The 23,500-nt window shown below is 38.4% G+C and overlaps 1 protein-coding gene across 2 annotated transcripts in view; it reads left to right on the top strand.

The window, feature by feature from the left end:
- The window catches only part of PGR (progesterone receptor), a 35,473-nt gene extending 13,271 nt beyond the window's left edge, over positions 1-22,202 (top strand). For both annotated transcript variants that reach the window (XM_033053368.1, XM_033053367.1), the window contains 6 exons: positions 1,680-1,796; positions 8,971-9,273; positions 10,626-10,770; positions 14,036-14,166; positions 17,220-17,377; positions 20,234-22,202. In XM_033053368.1, coding sequence (XP_032909259.1) covers positions 1,680-1,796; positions 8,971-9,273; positions 10,626-10,770; positions 14,036-14,166; positions 17,220-17,377; positions 20,234-20,389 — 1,010 coding nt within the window. In that variant the 3' untranslated portion in view covers positions 20,390-22,202. The remainder of the gene's footprint in view (positions 1-1,679; positions 1,797-8,970; positions 9,274-10,625; positions 10,771-14,035; positions 14,167-17,219; positions 17,378-20,233) is intronic.
- Positions 22,203-23,500: the final 1,298 nt, after the last annotated feature.

The raw sequence follows: 23,500 nt of genomic DNA, 5'->3' as shown, positions 1-23,500 counted from the left end.
GCAGTATTTTGACTTTTGAGCAAATTTTGCTGTGCCTAAATTCTAGTAATAGATTTCCTTTCTGGCCTGGTATACACTGGGCAGAGACACTATTTAATCCTGTCTAATCTGAAAGCAGCGCATATGAACGTGGAAGTGTAGTTTTCATAACTGTTTTGAAAATGTGAAAAATGTTGTTCAGTCTTAGATTTATTATAAGCAGGACAAGGTTTATATGGATTCAGACCATCTTATGTAGACTTAACAAGTTCCCTGGAAAAGAGGTCCAGAAGAAATCTCCTTTCAGCGGACCAAAGAAAAACCCCCAAAACAAGACAAGCACAAAGAAAACTTTAACTCTACTTAAGCATTCCTTCATACATTACCTGTGCATTAAAGCACTAGAATGCCAGAGAGCTGAGATAATTCTCATAGATTTTAATTAAACTAATGGAGTTTTAAAATTGTTGTTGCTTATCAAAAGACTGAATGCTTTATGTAGCCTATAAAGGAAAAGAAAAATGAGGAAAAACTGCAAGTAATCCTAAGTTCAAAGTGAAGGGTTTTTTTAGTGATCTGCTACCAATAGCAAGACAGAATTTTATTTGTTCTTCTTTTGGAAATGTTTTCTATAAGTAGGAGCCCAGGATCAGAATTAAGGGGACAAAGTAAATGAGAATTTCTTCTGATTAAAACATTACTAAGGACTTTTTTTGTTGTCAGGCAGTGTGTGAGGGAACTGTTTTCGTTTACCTGTAATTTTCTAAAACAAAAAAAGAAATTGTTACGAAAATTAATTTCCGACAATTGGGTTTCTTTCGCTAGAACCAAACAGGTTGTTTTTAATGTTATGTTAAGAAGTAAATTATTTATCTTTAAAAATGTCAGCACAGAAAAAAATATGTTTTTTCACATGGTTCAGCACTAACTCTTTTCTAGATCTAGAAATCGGTGAAAATTTAAAAGGTTTGGTACTGAGTTCTGTTATATTTGGATTCATATCCACAATATTGCATTTAATATTTTACTTTGCTGGACGCTAATTTCATTGAAAGGGCTCTATTCCAATACACTAATGATGGGCTCGTTCTGACAATATCATTCGGAATTAAACAATGAACTAGGCTAACCTAAACCACAAAGTGGCAGTCTCCTATTTGTCCTTTTTGACTGTGTTGGCTGCATCTGGTCAGCTGGTATTTCATCAAGTTCAGTACAGAATTGCTTCTCCATCAGAGGTAATTTACTTTGCTTAAAGGGCTTTTTTTTTGCACTGCCCCAACTTCTTCATTCTGTTTGCTGTCAGAAACTCCACATCAATGCCAGCAAAATTTACTTAAATTCTTTGAAAACAAGATCAATAACTTCAAAGAAAAATAAGTTTTAAAGAAACAATTGGTCTGTCCTTGTGCTTGATTTACTTAAGAAATATTGTTAATACAATAATTTAAGCAGTTCATGCTGTCTGCTAATTATTTTGGAATTCCAGAGATGGTGACCTTTGCCCTTAAACAGACCAAATAAAACATTATATTCAAATAGTAACATGATTGGTGAAAAGATAGCATAAAATGAAGGAGTTCTTTAATGGTTCAATACACTTTTTTGAATCTTCAGTCATTTTTGAAACATTTATACACAGAAATGATTTTGTCATGTTAGAAATCATAGTGTTCATCCTGGTTTTTTCTTTCCTGCAGGGCAGCACAACTATTTATGTGCTGGAAGAAATGACTGCATAGTCGATAAAATCCGTAGGAAGAACTGCCCAGCATGTCGCTTGAGGAAGTGCTGTCAAGCTGGTATGGTCCTGGGAGGTGAGCTGTTTTTCAAGTGGATTTATAAAAATAGACAGTCAAGTACACTACCTTCAGCCTGTGAGGTTAAACAGTGTTACTTTGGTGCTGTAAAAGAAAAACCACATTCAAATGTCACTTTTGGAAGAATTACTTAATGTTTTATAATTTCTTAGAATTTTTCTTCAGTGAATTTGGAAAACACCTTTCTGTAGGAATCACTGCGTACCCTTACATTCATTTTCTTGAAGGGAAAGGAATTATGTCTTTGGTGTATATTCATTAATAATTTTGGATCAGGTAATTTGGTTTAGGTAAAAAAATAAGCAGATTGGTACTAGAATCAGGAGTCAGTACTGTCCCCTTCTAATTTCTGTTATACCCTTCATCATTGCTTTGAGTACACGTCAACAGAATTGTATCCTTCTGTTCCACCAGAGAGGGCCAGGCAGTGGTTGCACCAATACTGCAGGCTTTGCATACCAGGTGCTGGGAAATCCCACTGTGGTAGTTCTTTCTGTAACATATTTGGGATTTTTTTATGTATCATTAAATGAAATTGAGCCTTTGAAGACCTACAGGGAGAAAATGGTGTATGATCAGGTAGTTTTGCTGTGCTTACAGGCAAATGAGTGATGTTTATTTTTGCTGTAATTTTTTTTTCCTATTTTGGATCAGCACAAAGCTTGAAAATACATGGCTAAGGCTATAAGAAACTGACCATTAAAAATTATAGAAATAATATATTCCTAAAGGGAGTTAAAAAAATAAAAGAGAAGGACAAAAACCTGCTTTACTTCCAAATCTAATCTAATTTCAGCCCATCAAAGTCATCTGTCTCTCTCCCCTGCTCAACCCTATATTCCCTCCCCCACATTTCAGTGTTGTTTTTTATCCCTGAGGGAAGAGCTGACATTATATACTGTACATAATTTCATTATCTTACTGATCAACATTCACTGATAATTTAAAACATGTATATAGTTTTCAGACTAATGGTTTGCATGGCTCTGTGTTTCCAGCTCCTGTAAGCTGGATGCAAGCTCCATACAGCTGGAGTATTCTGCACACATGACCATTGTGTTATTCTTACATGATCAGTCAGTGACACCTCTCAGTTAAAAAAAAAAAACATGGAGCTGACAAGCATGCTGGTGCCACTGGGCTGAGGGGAGAGGGGCTAAAGGACAACATGGCCTTTGGATGCTTCTCAGATTGAAGTTTTAAAATTGGAGTAGCAGTGCAGTAGAGAACCAATATTACTACAAAGGCAGAACCTAAAGCCTTGTGTGCCCAGCTTTGGAAGAGGGGAAAGTCAAGGAGGCAGAGGTCCTGAGTAGGCTGTGGAAAATACAGAGTAAGAATGAAGACTCAGGAAGAGGAGTCGGCAGATGTAGTGCCTGCCTTTTAAAATTTGGGAGAAACACACAAGGTTTGATCAATTTGACCTCTAAAATATATACCTGCCTAAGGCAGGGGCTTAGAATAGATGATCTTTAGATCCCTTCCTATCCAAACCATTTTATGATTATAAAGTGTGAATAAAAATTCATTCCTGACCATGAATTTTGCACAGCTAAGAGTTTAATGATGCTCCAACCTGAATTTTCATTTATGACTCCCTGGGTAACACCAATAACTAAACTCTATATGTTTCAACATCACAGGCAGCAGTTTCAACAAGCAGAAGAGTGTGAGATGACTCACTCATTATCTAGTCCTTTTACTTCATCATTGTTCTGCATATGAACACTTGACTTCATTCTACACTTCGTGTGCATTTATGGATGCTAGTTTTCCTAGTGTTTTTAATATATACATTTTGCTCTGGGTATAGGAACTAGATACAGAAAAAGTTGGACACTTTTGCCAGCAATATTGATCAGATGCTATATCCTCATTAGTGTATCCTTATAGCAGGATGTTACATCCCCCTACAAAACCTGAGGATAAAGGCAATCTGACTTTTATTTTATTACTATCTGGTATGAAGAGAGTAAAATCTTCATCTTTCTCATCATCTTTTGGATCACCTTTTTTCTCAGCTATTACAAAGCAAGTATAAATATTTTCTTTGTATTTAATGCTAGATTGTTATATCTAGCCAGTTTGTTATGTTGCTTAGTCTTCTCCTAAATATACTAATCAAAGCTGTATCTCATTTTTTGAGAAGCTTGTGCTGTCTAGTTCTTAGAGAGACATGGCATTTCATCAAATCTCTGCCCTGATATCTTCACCTACACTGTCTTCTGGAAAGAAGTAATCTGGCAGCAAATAGAAAGCAGAAAACAGTTGGGCAATGAAAAAAAGGAAGTTCTGAGTGGAGCTGTAACTGTGGCGTCTATTTTTTTTTTTTTGGTCAGGTGCCTGAAGTTAAGTGTGGTATTTCAGATGTTCTTAGCGATGTTGAGAGTTCTGGGAGGATTAGGAAGCTAATTGTTTTATGCAGGCTGAAATAGAATGCTTAGTACTAAAAGAAGAGGTAAAGACAGATGTAGACCAAAAGTGAGGAAAACTGGAGTGAAATTACTTGTGAACAAGGACTTAAAATTTCAACTGCAAACAAAATCTCAATCTATGGTTATTGTTACCCTTCTTCCTTTCACTCATCTATTATTTTTCATAATTCCTTTGTTGCATCATGTGAGCAGTATTTCCTACCTGTGACTTGATTTGCTCAACACAGTATGATTCATATTTGAAGTATTACAGGGCTTAGATAATTTTCCCAAAGACATCAGCGATCAAAGGGCTGGGAAGCCTGCCATGTGAGGAAAGGCTAAACATGAGCCAGAGTGTGCCCAGGTGGCCAAGAAGGCCAATGGTATCCTGGCCTGGATCAGCAGTGGTGTGGCCAGCAGGAGCAGGGCAGTGACCTCCCCCTGTGCTGGGCACTGCTGAGGCCACAGCTCCAATCCTGTGCTCAGTTCTGGGCCCCTCACTGCAAGAAAGACATTGAGGGGCTGGAGTGTGTCCAGAGAAGGGCAACGGAGCTGGGGAAGGGTCTGGGGCACAAGTGCTGTGAGGAGCAGCTGAGGGAGCTGGGGGTGTTCAGCCTGGAGAAAAGGAGGTTCAGGATTTCAGGATGGATCTTCTTACTCTCTACAACTGCCTGAAAGGAGGTTGTAGCAAGATGGGGGTCGGCCTCTTCTCCCAGGGATCGTGGGTCAGTACAAGAGGACATAGCCTCAAGCTGTGCTAAGGGAGATTCAGCTTGGATATTAGGAGGAAATTCTTCACAGATAGGGTTGTTAAACTTTGGAATGGGCTGCCCAGAGAAATGGTGATGCCACCATGCCTGGAGGTGTTTGTAGAAAGGCTGGATTCGGCATTAGTGTCTAGTTGACAAGGTGATGATGTGTCAAAGTTTGGACTAAATTGAGGTCTTTGGGAGGTCTTTTCCAACCTAAAAGATTCTGTGATTGTCTGATTCTGTGAACTGGGTTTATTCAGCCTTGAGAAGAGAAGGCCTAGGGACACCTTATCACCGTGTTCCACTATTTAAGGGTGATTGCAAAGAAGATGAAAACTCACCTTTTGCAAGCAGTCACATGGAAAAGACGAGGTATATTGACTTCAAGTTACTCCTGGACACAAGGGGAAAATATTACACAATGAGAAAAATCAGCCATTGGCATTATTGCCCAAGAGAAGTGGTGGACTCCCCACTGTCAAACACCTTTAAAATTTGTCTGGACAAGGTCCTGGGTCATCTTGTCTAGACTGTGCTTTTGCCAAAGGAGGCTGGACTGAGTAGTCCTTGAGGTCCTTCCCATCCTGGAATTTTGTGATTCTGTGATAAAAACCCATAAGCATATTTCCAGTTCTTGGAACAAATTTCATGCTTAGAGACTTCCTTGAGTATTTTAAATGAATGAGAGATGGCAATACTTTAAATCTCTTCTTGTGTTTACAACTGTATAGGTCAAGATTTTTTATGCATTTTGTGTTTCCTCCCATTTAGAACTGACATGGCTATATTTTTGTTCTTTTACCTCTGCTACTTACTTTCTTAATGCTGGCCTTGAGTTAAATGCAGACCTGCTATATTACTTAATTAACATGAGAAACACTGAGATTTTACTGATTTTACTGATATTAATGATAAGCTTTCAAAAATTACTATATTAATTAAATTAAACTTCTTAGGGAAGTACACCTATCTTCCATTGAATGTCAGAGTAGCAACCGTATAGGTAAAAGTGTAATATTTTACTACATGGACAACAGTTCCATTTTTCAACCCTAAGTTCAAAGCAATTTCAAACCCCTGAAATATTTTAAAAGAAATTTTAAGTCAGTTGTAAATAAATTATGGAACAGCAACCAATAGCTTCAGTAATTTATTTCCTTATATGGACTGTTTCTTCTTTCCTAATCTACAGAAGGAAAGTATCAATAAAAACATGCTTTTTATAGTAGCATGTTTGTTATTCTCTGTCAAAGTGTTAATTGTCTTTGGGTTTTATAACCTCATAACTTGAGACATTAATCTATCTTCTTTCTAATCTTAAACCTAATAGGATAGCTGATAGCTGGATCAGGTCCTGGAATAAACAAGTACTCAACTCTTTTGATTTATTATGAGTGAATCTGTAATTTTCCCAGGCTGATGATCACAGATTCCTTGTTGAGCTGTACCACCAAATTTTTGTGTTCTTCGTTTTGTCAAGGAGCTTTCAGTCCACAGAGCAGTGATTACATGCAGAAAAAAGGTAATTTAGTTTTCCAGCTAATATTTTTGAGGTAGGATCAAAGAGTTTATTAAAATCAAGGTGTGTTACTTCTGCTTTGCTGCTTTTTTACTTTGTGTTGTGTCCACCTCCATAAAGTGTACACAAAACACAAGAGCATAGTGACCTTAATGTAAGGGCCATAATGTTCTGTCAAGAATAGTACATCATTGATGCTTTCCACCTTGATAGAGGGTAAGAAGAAGGGTAGTGACATGTTAGACTTCTACTAGAAACCCAGCCCTTTTAATATGGTGTTTACCATCAATAATGTCTGATTGTCTGTATGATTCTGTATACCTAGTTAAAAAATATATTAAAATGCAGAATTAGGAAGTAAGAAGAAAATCATGATATATTTGATAGTGGGATTAAACAGATTTTTTTAGTGTTTTCTAGGTACATGCAGAACACAAACTCTATAAACATGCTATTCATAGTAATCAAGGGTAGGAGAACAGTGAGTATGAAGAAACGGCTTGAGTGGCTATCCATCTTAAAATGAAATAATAAAAATGTTACCAAGAAGGTGTGTGCTGTCTAAATATGCACAAATAGGTTATAGTATTAAGAAAAGTAATTGTCAGACTGGATTGGTATTATTTACCCATTATGGGACTAAGTGGAGACAAATATTTATCTTGCAGCACAAACTTACCTGTTTTGTAAACAGCAGATGAAAACTAAGCTATTGTCAAATCTCTGTTGTTTTCCTTATGTCCTTATGAGTTTTTATTAATTTGACATGATCTCCCGTTTGTAGATGGGAAAGTTTGCTGTGAGTTATTGGTAGTCACCTCTCCAGTAGATAGGTAACAGGTGAGGTTGTTTTACTGGTGGCTGTTAAGCAACATAATTAGCAATAAACACATAAGCAGTTCTGCAAACCAGTGTGACATTAATTCTAATACATTTAGTCACTTGGAAACATGGGTACTTATTAACTACTAACATTTCCATGTGATAAGCATTCTGTTTGGTTTCTTTCTTTACTTGTTCTCTGAACTGTAAAAGTATCTGAAGCCATTATTTCTGAAAATACCTGAAATCATTATTTATGAACTATCAAATGCATTGTTACTTCTGTTTTCCTTCATGCCTACACAATACTTAGTGGGAAATTCCCAGCATGTCTATGACTATGTATAGGTTTGTTATGATAAAAATTGGCTCTAGGTCTTTCAGCATAATAAATTGTCTATTCTTTTGTGGGGTTTTGTTTTATTTTTTTTTTCTTGGTTCAGCTGTAACACAAGATGTAACTTCGTGTTTGGTTCTTTACTAAGAAATCTCTAATCAGAAATATTTTTATTCTTACCACAAGTGATAAAATGAGCATATGGTAAGTTGAGGCACTTGATACTAAATTAATTAAACCTGCAGTTAAGTTAGTGGGAATATGACCTCTGAATGTCATTGCATGATGAGTGTTATGTTTTTGCCATCACCCCCATGTCTATTTCTGTCCCTCTGTCATGTAATTCAGACTATAAATATCAGTATCTTTATTGCGTTTTTGACCCTTTTTTCACTAAGACAAACTTGTTTGTCAGAACTAAAGATCTAGCAGGGTTTTCATCACCTTTGAGGATCTATTTAAAGCAAACGTGTTCCATGTAGTTACCTCTGCATGGATTTGCCTTTTCATTGAAACTGAGGGTTATTGTCTTTGAACCTCTGAATGTTTGATCTTCTGTTTCTGTAGGGAGCACTGCCAGACTACTTCCATGAAAGAAATTTGAAGAATTGCTACCTAAACGTGTATACTTCCATAGCCATACCAGATGTATCTGTGCTTATTTTGGGAAGGCAGTTCAGCTGTTAATTTGTTTTAGTTAGTGTTGTTCATACCTCTGCAGTATGGAAATAACAATTAAAAATACTGAGAAAGGGAAATTATGCTTTAGGAAGTGAAATATTTTCTAAGTGTTGACATGTGGTTTTACAGTATTTGTTGGTCTTTCACTCATCCCTAGGCATCAAAATAGGATTCAGCCATGGGAGTGAAATGCTCTTAGGGAACTGGAGGAAAGATTTTCTGTGTGTAGTAATTAATTACTTACATTTTTGGTTTCAAATATTAGGGAGTAAAAGAAGCAGTATATTTAATTGACATTAAATAGAAACTGAATTGTGGAGCCAGCTGGCTCAGCTGTTGACATATGACAGAACAGTGGGAATTGAACCAGAAAACACTTTATGAGGTTACTGTAACCTGGAATTCATGGCAATAATTTTAATGGGTGGGTGCTGTTCATCCCTTAGTGAAGTAAGTAGGATACAGAGGGAGAAACTCTTAAGAATTTTCCATTATCATTTTTCAATTACATAAATAGTCAAAAAATAGAAAACTTATTCTGAAGACGGTTCTAGTTTCCTTGTATAGATTAAAAGTGCAATCCAACACTAGTGGAAAATAGTCATATTACTCTTTCTAACAGATCAACAATTTTCTTTTTCAGGTCGAAAATTGAAGAAGTTTAACAAAATTAAGGTTGTGAGAACATTAGATGTTGCACTCCAGCAGCCAGCAGCCCTTCAAGATGAAAGCCAGTCTCTAACCCAAAGGCTGTCCTTCTCTCCTAATCAAGAAATACAGTTTGTTCCCCCAATGATAAGTGTTTTACGAGGCATTGAGCCAGAAGTTGTCTATGCTGGTTATGACAATACAAAACCTGAAACACCAAGTTCCTTGCTGACCAGTCTGAATCACCTTTGTGAGAGGCAACTTCTTTGTGTAGTCAAGTGGTCTAAATTGCTACCAGGTAATATAATTTCTTATATGTAGTCAATTGTAGTTAAGTAAATATTTCAAATATTTCATGGCAGGAGCAGTCTGAAATGAATATCATTGACTACCTGTTAATTTTTTGCAAATTCCAAAATTATTAAGCTTTCGCTCATCATATAGTATAACTAATCAAATATATTTTAATAGGAAAGCACGTGTGAAAAAATCCATATAAATATTTACATTCACTCCAAAAAAGCACAGAAGCTCAGAGAGTTCCTGTATGTGATTGTTATAAAAGCCTGTCTACCGCAGTCTCTCTTACTCTGTTATTTATTCATTCTTCTTATTACTAAAAGGAACTTTTGAAATCAACAAAGTAATCTTTTTATAAATAATACCAATTAGGACTAAGCAGCTTACAAACAGACTGGTAATGAGAAGTAACTGAATTTATGAACATTCATGACTGGATTAGAAAAAAATCCATGTTATGTAAATATGTGTGCTGTATGGTGATAGGGATCATCATGGTCATCCAGGGATATATAGAAATCAATATATTGAGCAGAAAGCCTGGAAAATACAGTTTCATGTGAGCTCAATTTGACACTTTTCTGCTGCAGGAAGCAGTAACCTCAATCACTGCTCTTCCCATTGCAATTGCCACTTACCAGAACTCCTGAGTGAACTGATTCATCTCACTAAATGAGAAGAAACCTTTTTTTTTAGCCCTCTGGTTTTCTGATGTCTTCATGAACAGAAGCAGTTCACTGAGGAGGAGCATGAGTGCCAAGGCTTGCTTGAAGGAGGTGACAGGACCATGTGATGAACAACAGGAGCACTGCTTTCAGTGGCACCAGGCTGTTAGTTTCACTCAGATAACTCGTGGCAATCTTTAAATTTATCAAAAAGAAAAAGTTATCAAACACAAGCACACAACTGAATATGGTTCTCTTTAGTTGAATGCAAGAAAGATACTCATATGGATATTTTTGTGTGACAGCTGCATGTTATGTTAAGAACACTGATGTTCAAGCTATTGACATTAAATGAGAGTTGGTTACAGTGATCGTTACAATCTGTCATATTTTTGCCAAAGGAAAAAGAGATGCATTCCTGTCCTCTGAAACGGTTATTTTTGCTAAAATAAGTTTTGGTGTGAACGTTTCAGAGTACTGCATGAGAAGAAAAAGACAAGAGTTTAACTATCAAAGTAGGACAGGCAGCTATTACCCAAGCATCCAAGAGCTACATCCCCAAATCCACTTGTCTTTCTAGGTGTTCTCAGTTTGATGGCTCAGATTTGTAATCTCAAAACACCTACTTAGCTGCTCTCTAATAATTTAGAATTATGAAGTATTTTGTATTTTATTTCATTTCCAGGTTTTCGAAATTTGCATATTGATGATCAGATAACCCTCATCCAGTATTCCTGGATGAGTCTAATGGTTTTTGCCATGGGGTGGAGATCATACAAACATGTCAGTGGTCAGATGTTGTATTTTGCACCAGATCTGATTCTAAATGAGTAAGTGGAATGCTCTTGTGTTATATTAATAACATTTTGAACTTTTATGTGCTAATGGGAATGTGACTCCATTGAGGCCAAGATTTCATTCATTACCTGTTCTGTTTCAAAGTTAACAGCCAAGTCCTCTGACCATATGAATGTTCAGTAACTTTGGGAGGGGTTTTGTGTGAGCCCCAACTATTCCGTGTACATGGTCAAGCAAAAACAGTTCAAATACTATTTTCATTATCTAAGAGAAAAAAAATAATAAAGAATAATTATGCTGTCAGAAGATTTACTTCAATTCATCTGAATAAGTCATGAGTTAATGTTTACTAAATGTTTACTGAGTGTGGGGTTTTTTGGTTGGTTTTTTTTGGGTGGTTTTCCAAATAGTTTGCCTGTAATTTAAATGCTCAGTTTTGACACTTCCTGATAAAAATAATTTTCTAATGTGCATTTCTTGTTAGAAAAGTACATTTACAGTTAGAAAATGTTAAAAAATCCTTTCACCAAGGAGGAATTTCAATATCAAGGAAGAATTATATGAGACTGCTTTTTTCTGCTGGGATGAGGGAGGGGCTTTTTGGCTTGGATTTTTCTTCCCTATGCTATTTAATTTAGATAATCATCATTTTAGTCTTTGTTGGTTTTCCAGCTCTGCAAATTAATAATATCAGACTCTTAATTTTATATTCTTTATTATAGTACATGGGAGGTTGCCAGGAATAGTAAAACATAATTTGATCCCTATGTTTATTTTTCCTTAATGCATTTGTCTCAGTTTTTTTTTTCTTAAAATACTGAAAGAACTGCTATGAAGCAAGCTGAAAGAAAACCAGGTGTTTTGTAGGACATATTGTTAAAGGATGAAGAGGTGGATTTGCACAACTAGACACCTGATTTTAAAATCTATAGATGTGCAAGATCCTCCTATTGAAGTTCTTTATAGAAGATGTTCAGTAGAGCTGACCCTATAGCTCCAGACCTTTTCCAGGTGATTGTAAATCCCTGTGAGGTTGTTGAGTGATGAATTCTTCCCTCTCCTATTTTTATTAATTATGCTGTACAAATTGAAATACTTAGAAGTGATGAGATTGAAATAATTTCTGGCTGTATTGTTGTCTCAGCATAGTCTGATACATCTTATGGCTACAGTCAGAAGAAATACAGAGTGAGATGACTGTATTCAGTAATGTCATGTCTTGTGGACCACTGCTGACACCTTGTGAAGAAGACTTTAAGTACTTTCTTTTGGAATGGTGTTGAGATTTATGATTCCTGATTATAATCCACCAGAGACAGCTTCTTGTTGTCAGCTCAAGATCATCTATGCCGGGTGCTGACAACATATTCCTCTCCTGGTTATAGAACATCTCATCAGGGTCATACTAGAGGTGTTATAAACAAAGAGTTATAAAAAGTAACTGATGCACTGAATCATAACTGCAACTATTTATTGAAAATATGTTAGCTTTTAGATCAGTAAAATGTAAGCAACTTTGTTTTCTACTATGATCTCTAAGCTTGTAGTTTCATGTTTGCTTTAAGCAAGGACAACTGCTGAACACTGCCAAAAAAGTTACCTGTCCCAGTCATGCATCCCCATGACTTTAGCTAAGCTGGAAGCACTGTCTGGCCTCACTGTCAAACAGATAAGGAGTTTATATGCCTAAGAGGTACCCCAGAAAAAGCCATTCATTAGTGGGTGGAAGCAATCCCTGACACAATTCACCATGCAGGCACTGATGCCAGAATCACAGGAGTGTGTGCCTAGAGGTAGAAACAAATAATGGAAATTCCTTCTGCAGGGGCAATACACTGTAGTTTTTTCATAATTACCGTGTGAAACCACAATCCAAGATTGTGATTGTGTGACAGCCAATTTATCATTTAGTGAACTGAGTTGTTATGCTTCTCAGGAAGGATGTGTTTGGTAGTATTGATTTCAGAAAGCCGGTGGTGGTAGTTTGGCAAAGATGTCTTAGTATTAACACCCTGCAAGGACTTACTTTTACTTGTACTTTGCACTGTCTGAAAATTTGAATAAGAACAGCATTTAAGCTGCTAACCCTGACAGCTGCTGTTGCTCTTCATAGATAATAATTAGGAAGAGAAGCTACCAAATATATTAGAAAAGGAGGTTTAAAGTAGATATAGATGTAAGTCCATTCAGGTCTAAAAGATTAAATTTCTGTGTTTATATCATTTAAGAGCTGGTACGAGATGTCAGATGTTGAACAACGTGGAAATAATTTTCATTCAAGATAACAGTAGCACTTTAAATAACAAGAAAAAATTCAATCATTGAAAAAGTTTTTTTTTAATGGAAAATACCTACTGTTTTGATTGCTGAGGTTACTATCTGCAGTCAGGTTGGAATGCTGATCTGAACCTCCTAGCAGGTGGGGCAACAAAATTTAATCTTCCTGTTATTGTACCTAATTCATCTGGATTGGGATGCAACCTTTTGAAATTACTCCAAGTTACTGGATCATCAAGTTAATGTGTAGTGAATTCAGTCTAGATTAGAAACTTTTGAAAGCTACCATTGCAGAAATTTCCAAACAAGTATATGCAGTAATATATATTCAGTATACCAAAATCACAAAGAGAACAGTGGTATAGAAGCGCTGCAAAAACCCTTCAGTTCTATGTATTTTTTTGTGTAATTTGTTCTGATTATTTCTGTGGGAGTTTAGGAAAGGTTGTATTAATGTCTCTGTTTACTTAGCATATAGCATTTTTGACTGATCCTTGAATAGCATTACATGCTACTAAATAATATTATTGCTGCTAGAAGTACCAGGCTAGAGTTGATATAGAGTATTTTAGTACAGGCATTTTTGCAAAAGCTAAGAACGAGCTTTCTATAGACTTTCTTATTTATCTTCAGTTCTGTTCTTTGCAATCTTTACAGAGATACAAAAATCTATGGACTTCTAAAATAAGATAGTATTTCAAATTAATCATTATGGTATTTTTAATTAGTAAACTCCCCTTATTTTTGGTGGTTAGCCTTCAACTTTGATAGTTTTGTTTTTTTTCTGGACAACAGTAACAGATTGAACATCCAAAATAGCAGTGCATTCATGACAATAAAAAACTAGCATAGGAGCAAAAAAATCAGAAAATTGTTTATTTGTATAAGCTCATCTTTAATTTTTTGTAATGTGATAAACTGCTAACAAGACCTTTCTTTCAAGCACTTAGTTCTGGAGCCATTCTTCGTCTTTGTTTTCATGTTTTTTAATTTATTTTTTTTACCTTTTCTGGTTGTAAGACAGAGGATGAAGGAATCATCATTCTATTCCTTGTGTCTATCCATGTGGCAACTTCCACAGGAATTTGTCAGACTTCAAGTCAGCCAAGAAGAGTTCCTATGTATGAAAGCACTGTTACTTCTCAACACAAGTAGGTTCTTTTATTTCTTTGTAAACCATCACTACTAAAAGAGTTTTGAACTTTATTGGTTAACTTGACAATCACTAAGTTCTCTGGCTTAACAAATGAAAATGTCCTAGAAGGAATATTAGTATTCTAAGTCTAAAAAAATTATTTTTTAATGTTTATAAAGAATAAAGAATTGTTGGTTTTAATGTGTATAAGGATACTGGGGAAGTGTTGGATCACTTTTGACATATGGCTATACTGTGTTACACATTTTCAAAACTGTGCAGTATTTCTGCCTGGAAAGATCAGTTCAAGTGACTCTACACTGATTTTAAAAACCCAACCAAACCAAAACAACCTTAAAAGTATTAGAACATATTTTAAAATATTTAATAAATTATTAGGACAGACGGCTTTATCTTGACCAAGATCTTGAAACTTGTTTGCTCAAAAGAATTAGTGAAGTGGGCATGACAAACGATACTAGCATTTATTCAACTTTTTATAGTTACAAATAGGTGAAGTTTAGCACAGATGTAAACAAATGGAAATGTTTTTCTTTGGTTTGTTTCTCTGGAAACAAAATCGTGGTCACTTAATTATATACGCATCTTTTAAAGAATGTGGCATACAGCTGCATTTCACTTTTCATAGGAAATGTGGTTGTTGGTGAACTTATCTTCCAAAATCTTCTCTGAAATACTAAAATTTACATCTGCTGAGGCCATATTGTTAGTTATGAATCCCCAAATAGAAATTTTAAAGTTATACAGGTGCTGTTAGAAATGAGAATAAGAACTTTTGAAAAATATAGTTGAAAGAATGTAAAAGTTTGGTTCTCAGTACACAACAGAGTCAGAGGAGAGATGTGCAAATCCTGCATGACCTGCTTCTTGGCTTAACAAAGTCTAAGTAATTGATAAGGAATTTAAATTTAGTCCCTCTCAATGTGTCCTTGGCTGGTATTTGCATAAACCTGTTATTAAAAAAAAAAAAAAAGCCTGTTCTCAGCAGAGAATAAGTTAAAAAAGATTAAATTTAGCGCATATGAAAATGGAAATTACTAAAAGAATAGCAAAATACCATACACTCTGCTAAAACAGTAATGTGGATAAAAGTCCCTGTCTGATATAACTCCAGTTGCTTTGTTAGAATATGAGTGTATTCCTATTTTAAATATTTTCCATCTTGTTTTCATCAGAAATAAACTCTTGTCCGTACTCTGAAATTTCAGTTAAATTTAGATAAATCTGTGATATTTCATCTGTCTTTGTTCTAGAAAGTTCATATCAAATTCAAAAAAGTATTACAATGGTTGGTCCAATCTCTCTCATTTCTGAGTGCATCAATTTAACAGAATTCATCCAGATACTTTTCTTTATCAACTGCATTGCACTCAGAAGCTATTTTTTAAAGATTATATGTTTATGTATATGCAAGAAATGACTTTAAAAAAAAAAAAGAAAATATTTCTACCTATTCTGATGAGTTTCGCTTTTTGTTCTCTCCTGCATTTATTGTCTTATAGGAAAAAACAATATGTCAGATCTTTGGGAAAAGGAACACAGCTAACAGTTGTTGCTGAGACATTAAGTAAACGTTTGGTACTGTATAAATATAATTCCACAAAAGTATTTTCAAAAAACCATATAATCTCATTGTTTTTCTGAAGTGTTTTTTTAAAGACCTTTTATTTTAGTAATGATATTCATCTTAATCCTCTTACAAATGTGAAAATACAGCCGTTTCAGGCTTTTGTATACTAACAGTAAATCAAGTTGAATCCTTTAGTCTCTCATTGTGTCTTCTGTTCAATTTATTATTTAGTTTAACTGGTTTTGACTTTTTGGATAATTCCAAAGAAACAGTTATTTGAATTAAAATGAGTGTCAGTCTTGATACATTTCTATTTCTGAATGGACCTCCAGCCTAAGTTTTAACATTATATTGTTATATTTTAAAATTATATTTTGCAGTTTTTTCTTTGAGTTGACTGAGGTTTAAATGTAATGCCTTCCAGACTTCTGATTTAAAGGAATTTCTAAATCTGATTGCATAAGATTTTGGCTTGATTCATGCCACTGAATAAAAGCATCCTCATTCTTGACATATGTTCAGCTCAAATAGATAGCTCTGAGGAACTTTTTGTTGTTAGGCAGGAATGTGACTGTCTTTTTGCAGAATTCAGAGGAAAAAGGCCGTTCATTGATGGAAGATACCTTTAAAGCTAATTTCCAGGAAAATATAAAGACTTAATTGCTGTTTTAGAGATGTAAGTCAACGATTGCTTTCATCTAATCCTAAACTCCATCAGAGTCACTTTATATTAAAACATTCCCTAGTTCTCTATTAAACTGCTGTTAAGAAATGTCCAGAATCATCCAGACTTTGAAAATTAAGGTATTTTTTTTCCATGATACTTGCCTTTTCACTAGCAGCCACTAACAGGTTCTCTTCTCAGTGTTTTCTCCAGGTCTCCATCATTTTGATTCTCACACCTGACCTGTAAGAGAAGAGGGAGTTCAACCAATATCTCCTCCTTGCTCATTTTTCTAAAAAACTGTTCACCTTTATGACTCTGATCTGTTTCTATAAAGTGAAAGAGGTTCAAACAGAAGGCTTGAGCCCTGGCAGCTTTACTGTCTGCACTACTTTAAAGCTATTAGTTCGTTCCTTGACTCCATTTTGAAGCACTGCAGCTAGATCTCTCTACCACAAATTTGCTGTGAAGAGGGCAGATCCTCAGCAGTGTAAACATGAATCAGTAACATTTCCTCAAAGGCAGGACCGGTTCTTTTTACCATATTTTTTTTCCCAGAAAACACATGTAACTGACGCTTAGGGATATTTTTAGACATAAGGCAATTAGCAAAATGAAATGTTTGCTCCTGGTATATCCTTTAAACTAATTGTATCACTGTTTTTGGAGTAAGTCTTGAATGGGAAAAGAAGTACCTGGCACATAATAATGAATTGCACTCTACAGCATGAAATACTGTATATTGTTCCTGTGCTTTAAATTTCATTGCCTTCAGAGTAAGTTGTAGCCCAATTTCTTTTTTTGTTTTTTTTAGTTCCTTTGGAAGGCCTAAGAAGTCAAAGCCAATTTGATGAGATGAGAACAAGTTACATCAGAGAACTGGTGAAGGCAATTGGTTTGCGCCAGAAAGGTGTTGTGGCCAACTCACAGCGTTTCTATCAACTTACAAAACTGTTGGATTCCATGCATGATGTAAGTTTATTGGTTAATGCATCCTGCTCTTTATATAAGAAGGAACTGGTATTTCTTAGAAATAATCCTATGGAAGGGAGTAGTCAGCATTGCTAAAAAACAGAACAAAACAAAAAAATCCTTTATTGTGTATATTTGTGTGAATAGATATCTATATATTCAGAATCAACATATGTGTTGTGCACATATTTTATGGTATACAGTATGGAAGTATTTGTGAAACATATATTAGACTGCTACCATTCTGTTTCATTTCTAGTGTAATATAAGCAGTACAGTTGTGGGCTTTGGTAGGTGTGGTATGTATGTGTGTGAGAGATTGTGTGTACTTGTTCAGGAAAACAGTGTAAGGAATAGGCAATTCAAGTTGCAAAGTCCATCTATGAAGAGTTAGTGAAAGGCAACTAGGATTAGCTTTGCAACCTTAGTTTTTATGTGGATAGTCTATACCACTTTCAGTATCTGTCTATGTTTGGGAACTGAGTAATCTTTGAGAATTCTAGATACCAAGCCCTGGACACTTTTGAACTCAATGTTGGTTGTGAGGAGCTCCTATAGAGTTCAAGATGGACAGGATCTTTGCATCTTTGTATTCTTTAGAGCTCAGCAAATCTGCATTTTATTTTAATTCAGTCTCTTCCTTTCAAATGCACACAGTGAAATAATCTGTGAGGGAGAGAAAGAGGGAGAGAGGCTTGCTGCAAAATAGCAAAGTGTTTTTTGATCCACAGAGTACAGTAGTTTCACGAATACAAGCCGCACGGATTATAAGCCGCACCCCCGGTGCCTCGACAATGTTGCTGTCTTTGTCAATAGATAAGCCGCACCCCGAATATTAGCCGCACTTTCGTTCGTCGCGAGAATCCGTGCGCAGCTTTCACAAATTGGCCAATTAGTAACAGGATCGCGGCATAGCGGGCTTTACTGGCTCGGGGCGGGGCCAGGAAGGCTCGGCCCGCTCATGGTTGCCGATGGGGCCGGGTAGCCCAGCTCAGCGCCACGGCTCGGCGGGGCTGGCCGGGTGGTGCTGCCGCCGCCGCCGGGCTCGCTGGCCCCCCTCTCCCGTCAGCACCGCCCCGCTGCCGCGTTCACTCGCCCGGCTGGCAGGGCTGCCGCCGCTGGGCTCGCCGCCCGCCCCGCTGCCGCTTTCGCCCGCCCCGCGCCGCGCCCGCCCCGCGCCGCTTTGGCTCGGCGAGCGGCGGCGCTTTGGCGAGCGGCGGCGCTTTGGCTCGGCGAGCGGCGGCGCTTTGGCTCACGGCGGCGCTTTGGCTCGGCTCGCGGCGGCGCTTTGGCGAGCGGCGGCGCTTTGGCTCGGCGAGCGGCGGCGCTTTGGCTCGCGGCGGCGCTTTGGCTCGGCGAGCGGCGGCGCTTTGGCTCGGCTCGCGGCGGCGCTTTGGCGAGCGGCGGCGCTTTGGCTCGGCTCGCGGCGGCGCTTTGGCGAGCGGCGGCGCTTTGGCTCGGCTCGCGGCGGCGCTTTGGCGAGCGGCGGCGCTTTGGCTCGGCTCGCGGCGGCGCTTTGGCGAGCGGCGGCGCTTTGGCTCGGCTCGCGGCGGCGCTTTGGCTCGGCTCGCGGCGGCGCTTTGGCGAGCGGCGGCGCTTTGGCTCGGCTCGCGGCGGCGCTTTGGCGAGCGGCGGCGCTTTGGCTCGGCTCGCGGCGGCGCTTTGGCGAGCGGCGGCGCTTTGGCTCGGCTCGCGGCGGCGCTTTGGCTCGGCTCGCGGCGGCGCTTTCGCTCGGCGAGCGGCGGCGCTTTCGCGAGCGGCGGCGCTTTCGCTCGCCCCGCCGGCAGGGCTGCCGCCGCCGCCACCAGGCTCGCCGGCCGCCCCCTCCCGTCTGCACCGCCGCCGCGTTTCCTCGCCCTGACCGGCACTGCAGGCCCCCGCACCGCCGGGCTCCCCCACGCTGCTGGCCCCGATTCTGCTGGGCTTCCCCCGCTGCCAGGCAGCCCCACCCGCCGGCCTTCCTGCTTCTGCCATGCTCCCCTGCACTGCTAGCCCCAGTTCTCCCGGGCTCCCCTGCCATGCTGGCTCAGGCTCTGCCGCCCTCCCTGCCCCGCCCTGCTGGCTCAGGCTCTGCCGCCCGCCCCCCACACTGCAGGCCCCGCCTCTGCCAGGCTTTCCCACCTCTGCCGGGGCCGGCTGGGCTCCAGCTTGGCTTGGGGCTGCCGCGGGCTCTCACTTCCGTGTTGGCAGCTTTTAGAATTTTGTTAATAGATTAGCCGCCCCGGAATATTAGCCGCACTTCCGGGTTTCCACCAAAATTTTGGTCAAATTGGTGCGGCTTGTATTCGTGAAATTACTGTATCTTCTTTCAAGTCCCGTTTCAGCTCAGGCTGATAAAGTGGTGGGAGATACAAGAGAAAGAAAAAACATGACACTGGAGAGATCATATGATTTTAAAGGATGGGGTAGCAGAAATAGTACGATATTTGACAACATAATGGTCACTAGTCTGAAATAAAAATTGGAACTTCTCAGAGAGGCTAGAAGACATGTAACAGTCATGTGTTAAGCGATTGTTTTCAAGGTATGATAGTCTGTGGAGTTCACTATTTGCAGCATACATGGATATGATCATGGCAAAGCTCACAGGCAGGTAGTAAATGCTCTCTCTCAGAACAGCATTTAAATAGGAGGTAGTGACCAAAGCACACACTTGAGTGTGAGAATAAGAGGAAAGGTTGAAAGCTTGTGAAGTAATTGCTGTTGTTTGTCACATATGTCATGAGTGAGATTGATACTGCTTTTGTAATATTAGTGAAGCAGTGATGAATGTATGAGACAAATGATTGACAGCATGTTTATGTGGCTGCATTACTGGTAGTCTGATTGATCATGTTTGTATTTTGTCAAATCCAGCTGGTGAAACAGCTCCATCTCTTCTGTTTGAACACATTTCTCCAGTCCCGTGCACTGAGTGTTGAGTTCCCTGAGATGATGTCAGAGGTGATTGCTGCCCAACTACCCAAGATTCTAGCAGGGATGGTGAAACCTCTTCTCTTTCACAAGAAGTGAAATGTCTTTTCTCTTATCATAGAGATGATACCTGGGTCATTTTTTGTTTATTTTGGTCAAGATTTTGCAATGTCAGCATATTTGGCATACTTATCCTGCCGCCTGCTTTATACCTGTAACATACACAAGCCATTCAAGCTTGATGTACATATTGTGAGTTCCTGATTCCTTAACTGCAAAAATCACAAGAGTCATAAGAAATGTTTTGTAAACTTGTCTAAGCTGCTTTTTGGATATGCATATGAATGACAATGAATATACTTTCCAGATTTCTAACAACAGTTACACATTTTTCTTACACATTTCACGCTCTTGAATTTCTGGTATGATATGGTGCAAAATTTTTACTTTAGTACATTGTGTGCATGGGTACATGTGGGCACCTGCATAATATAATATTTTGGAGAAAGTAAAATAAATATTGCCCACATTTTCTTATGGATATTTCACTTTTTATTACTGCAATGCCATAATGAGTAACCGAAGTGCTAGGCACATAGTATACATTCATACTCTCATCTGTGGTCATGTTGCATTGAAACTCTCAAGTCCAGCATACTGTTTTCTGCAGCATTCAATGGAGCTCTTCTTCAAAAATCAGAAGGTTTAGAAAAATTTCAATGTGTATTACACCAAAGTAATGTGTATGCAAACCCACTAAGCTTTGGTTTGTGTTATTTTCCTTAAAAGTTCAGCACTTACTAAAGCTAAATCACATAGCTGTGATCCTAAATTCATCAGCTCTTACATTCTGTATTTCAGAAGCTTTAAATAGAAATGTTTTCACTGACTGCAACTCTTAATAATCTTAATATTTTGAATTCCAATGCTGAAGGCTCAATCAGCCATTAGCATCAAATGATAGTGAGATTAGATGCAAAAAGAAATGGAAAATATTACTGCAAACATTTTGATACACATCAGACTCATTTAGGTACAATTTAGTGGAGCTACATTTTCTATTCTAAAAGCATGCCATTATAAATGGGGTAACTGTAAAAAAGGATTTGGACTCAGTTTCCATCGTACATTCAAGAAGAAAGGCATGTTTTACCATAGAAATGAATATTCGGCTGAAAAATTATAATGTGGTGGTGTTTTTTCCTTTGATACACTTATGAAGCAACTCATGCATTTAAGGCAGTAAATTGAAACAACAGAGAAACAGATAAACCTTAAGAAGAATTTATGAGTCTATTAAAATACAATAAATTTTGCCAGTCATTAGAAATGATACGTAAACATAGGAAATGGTGAGTCTTGTTTGGGTATTTCTGGCCTTACGCTTTTGCTTTTGCCCATGACTTGTTAGATGCCTCCATTGTGTGACTGTGTCCTGGTGGTGTGTGGCTTGGTCTATACAGACATATCCTTGTCACATGAACAAAGGCCCCTGGGCTCTAAGTTCAGTATCCCTGGCTAAATCAGGGTGCTCCTCATTAAAAGTGTAAGTGATGTGCTTGTTGGTAAATATTACATCTTGGACAACTGACAATTAAGGAATGTCTAAAGGTGTCCTTACTGGTCATAATTTCCTAGAGCCAACAAAGAAGAATCTACATTACAATTGGGAATAAAAGCACTTTTGAAATCCCCACATAGTAGTATAAAACCCACTAGAGCTGGTGCAAATGTGTGACCCTAGATATAGTGGTATAGACAGACTTCTGTGTTAGTTGACTAGGTTTGTCATTTCTAACTGCCCAGGAAAGCAATGTCTTTCATATTCAATACAGTCTGACTTTTAACTGTGATCCTTAAAGCAATTATGTTTTAATAAATAGCACAAAATTCTTTATTTCTACATCCTGAAGTTTTGTTTTCTTTATTTTGTGTTTGCATTCAGTAAATGTGATTCTCAGTAAAAAAATCCATTTCAACCATTCCACTTTCATATAATAACAGTATTTTCATGCATTCTTTTGGAACTGGATTTTGCCACATAATTTACTACTGAGTAAGCAGACCGTCTATGTTACTGTTTAGATTAAACTGACAACAGAAACTTCCCACACTAAAAATTACTCCTCATCACCCTAATTCTGAAATTAGAAGACAGAGCAGGCAGTATGTTTACTTTAGGAATGCATGGGATCTGCCTACATCTGCCTTTTACTCAATCCCTAAGTGGCTGACATGTCACTGTGTCCCATAAACTTGGCAGATTAGTCTGAAATGCACTATATTTGCCTCAAAGGCATAATAAAATGGAAGAAAAGATAACTTTTGGGAATAGATAACAAAGTTTAAAACATTCTCAAATTTATTTCTAAAAGACCTCCAATTCACAGAAAAAAAATCCCAAAAATTCATGGCCTGATGAATTCACTACACAAAATAGAATGGTGAATTCACGGCACGAAATTGAATGATTGGGTAATTGTGTGTGCTATAAGAATCTGAAAGTCCTGTGATCATTATGTGATTGTCTGAAGTTAAAAAAAAAATACAGGTATAAACCCAGATTATAAGATGGCCTTTAGAGTTCATTTTTATATTGTCATTTACTCTGGGTTACATAGACACCACAAACAGTGGAAAAGGACCTGGGGGTGCTGGCAAACAGCAGCTGAACATGACCCAGGGTGTGCCCAGGTGGCCAAGAAGTCCAGTGGCATCCTGGCCTGGATCAGCAGTGGTGTGGCCAGCAGGAGCAGGGCAGTGACCTCCCCCTGTGCTGGGCACTGCTGAGGCCACAGCTCCAATCCTGTGCTCAGTTCTGGGCCCCTGACTGCAAGAAAGACATTGAGGGGCTGGAGCGTGTCCAGAGAAGGGCAAGGAGCTGGGGAAGGGTCTGGGGCGCAAGTGCTGTGAGGAGCAGCTGAGGGAGCTGGGGGTGTTCAGCCTGGAGAAAAGGAGGCTCAGAGGGGACCTCATCACTCTACAGCTGCCTGAAAGGAGGGGGTGGCCAGGTGGGGTCAGCCTCTTCTCCTGGGTAACAGCTGACGGGACGAGAGGACATGACCTCAAGCTGTTTAGAGGAAGTTCAGGTTCTTCATTGAAAGGGTGATTAAGTGTTGAAAGGGGCTGCCCAGGGAAGTGATGAAGTCACCATCCCTGGAAGTGTTGAAGAAATGACTGGACTTACATCTATGGTTTAGTTGGCAAGTT

Source organism: Catharus ustulatus, chromosome 2 (genome assembly GCF_009819885.2).
Source record: "Catharus ustulatus isolate bCatUst1 chromosome 2, bCatUst1.pri.v2, whole genome shotgun sequence".
In the NCBI taxonomy this organism is placed as follows: Eukaryota; Metazoa; Chordata; class Aves; order Passeriformes; family Turdidae; genus Catharus; species Catharus ustulatus.
Note: the sequence above shows the minus strand (reverse complement) of the source record. Positions and strands in the feature narration are given on the sequence as shown.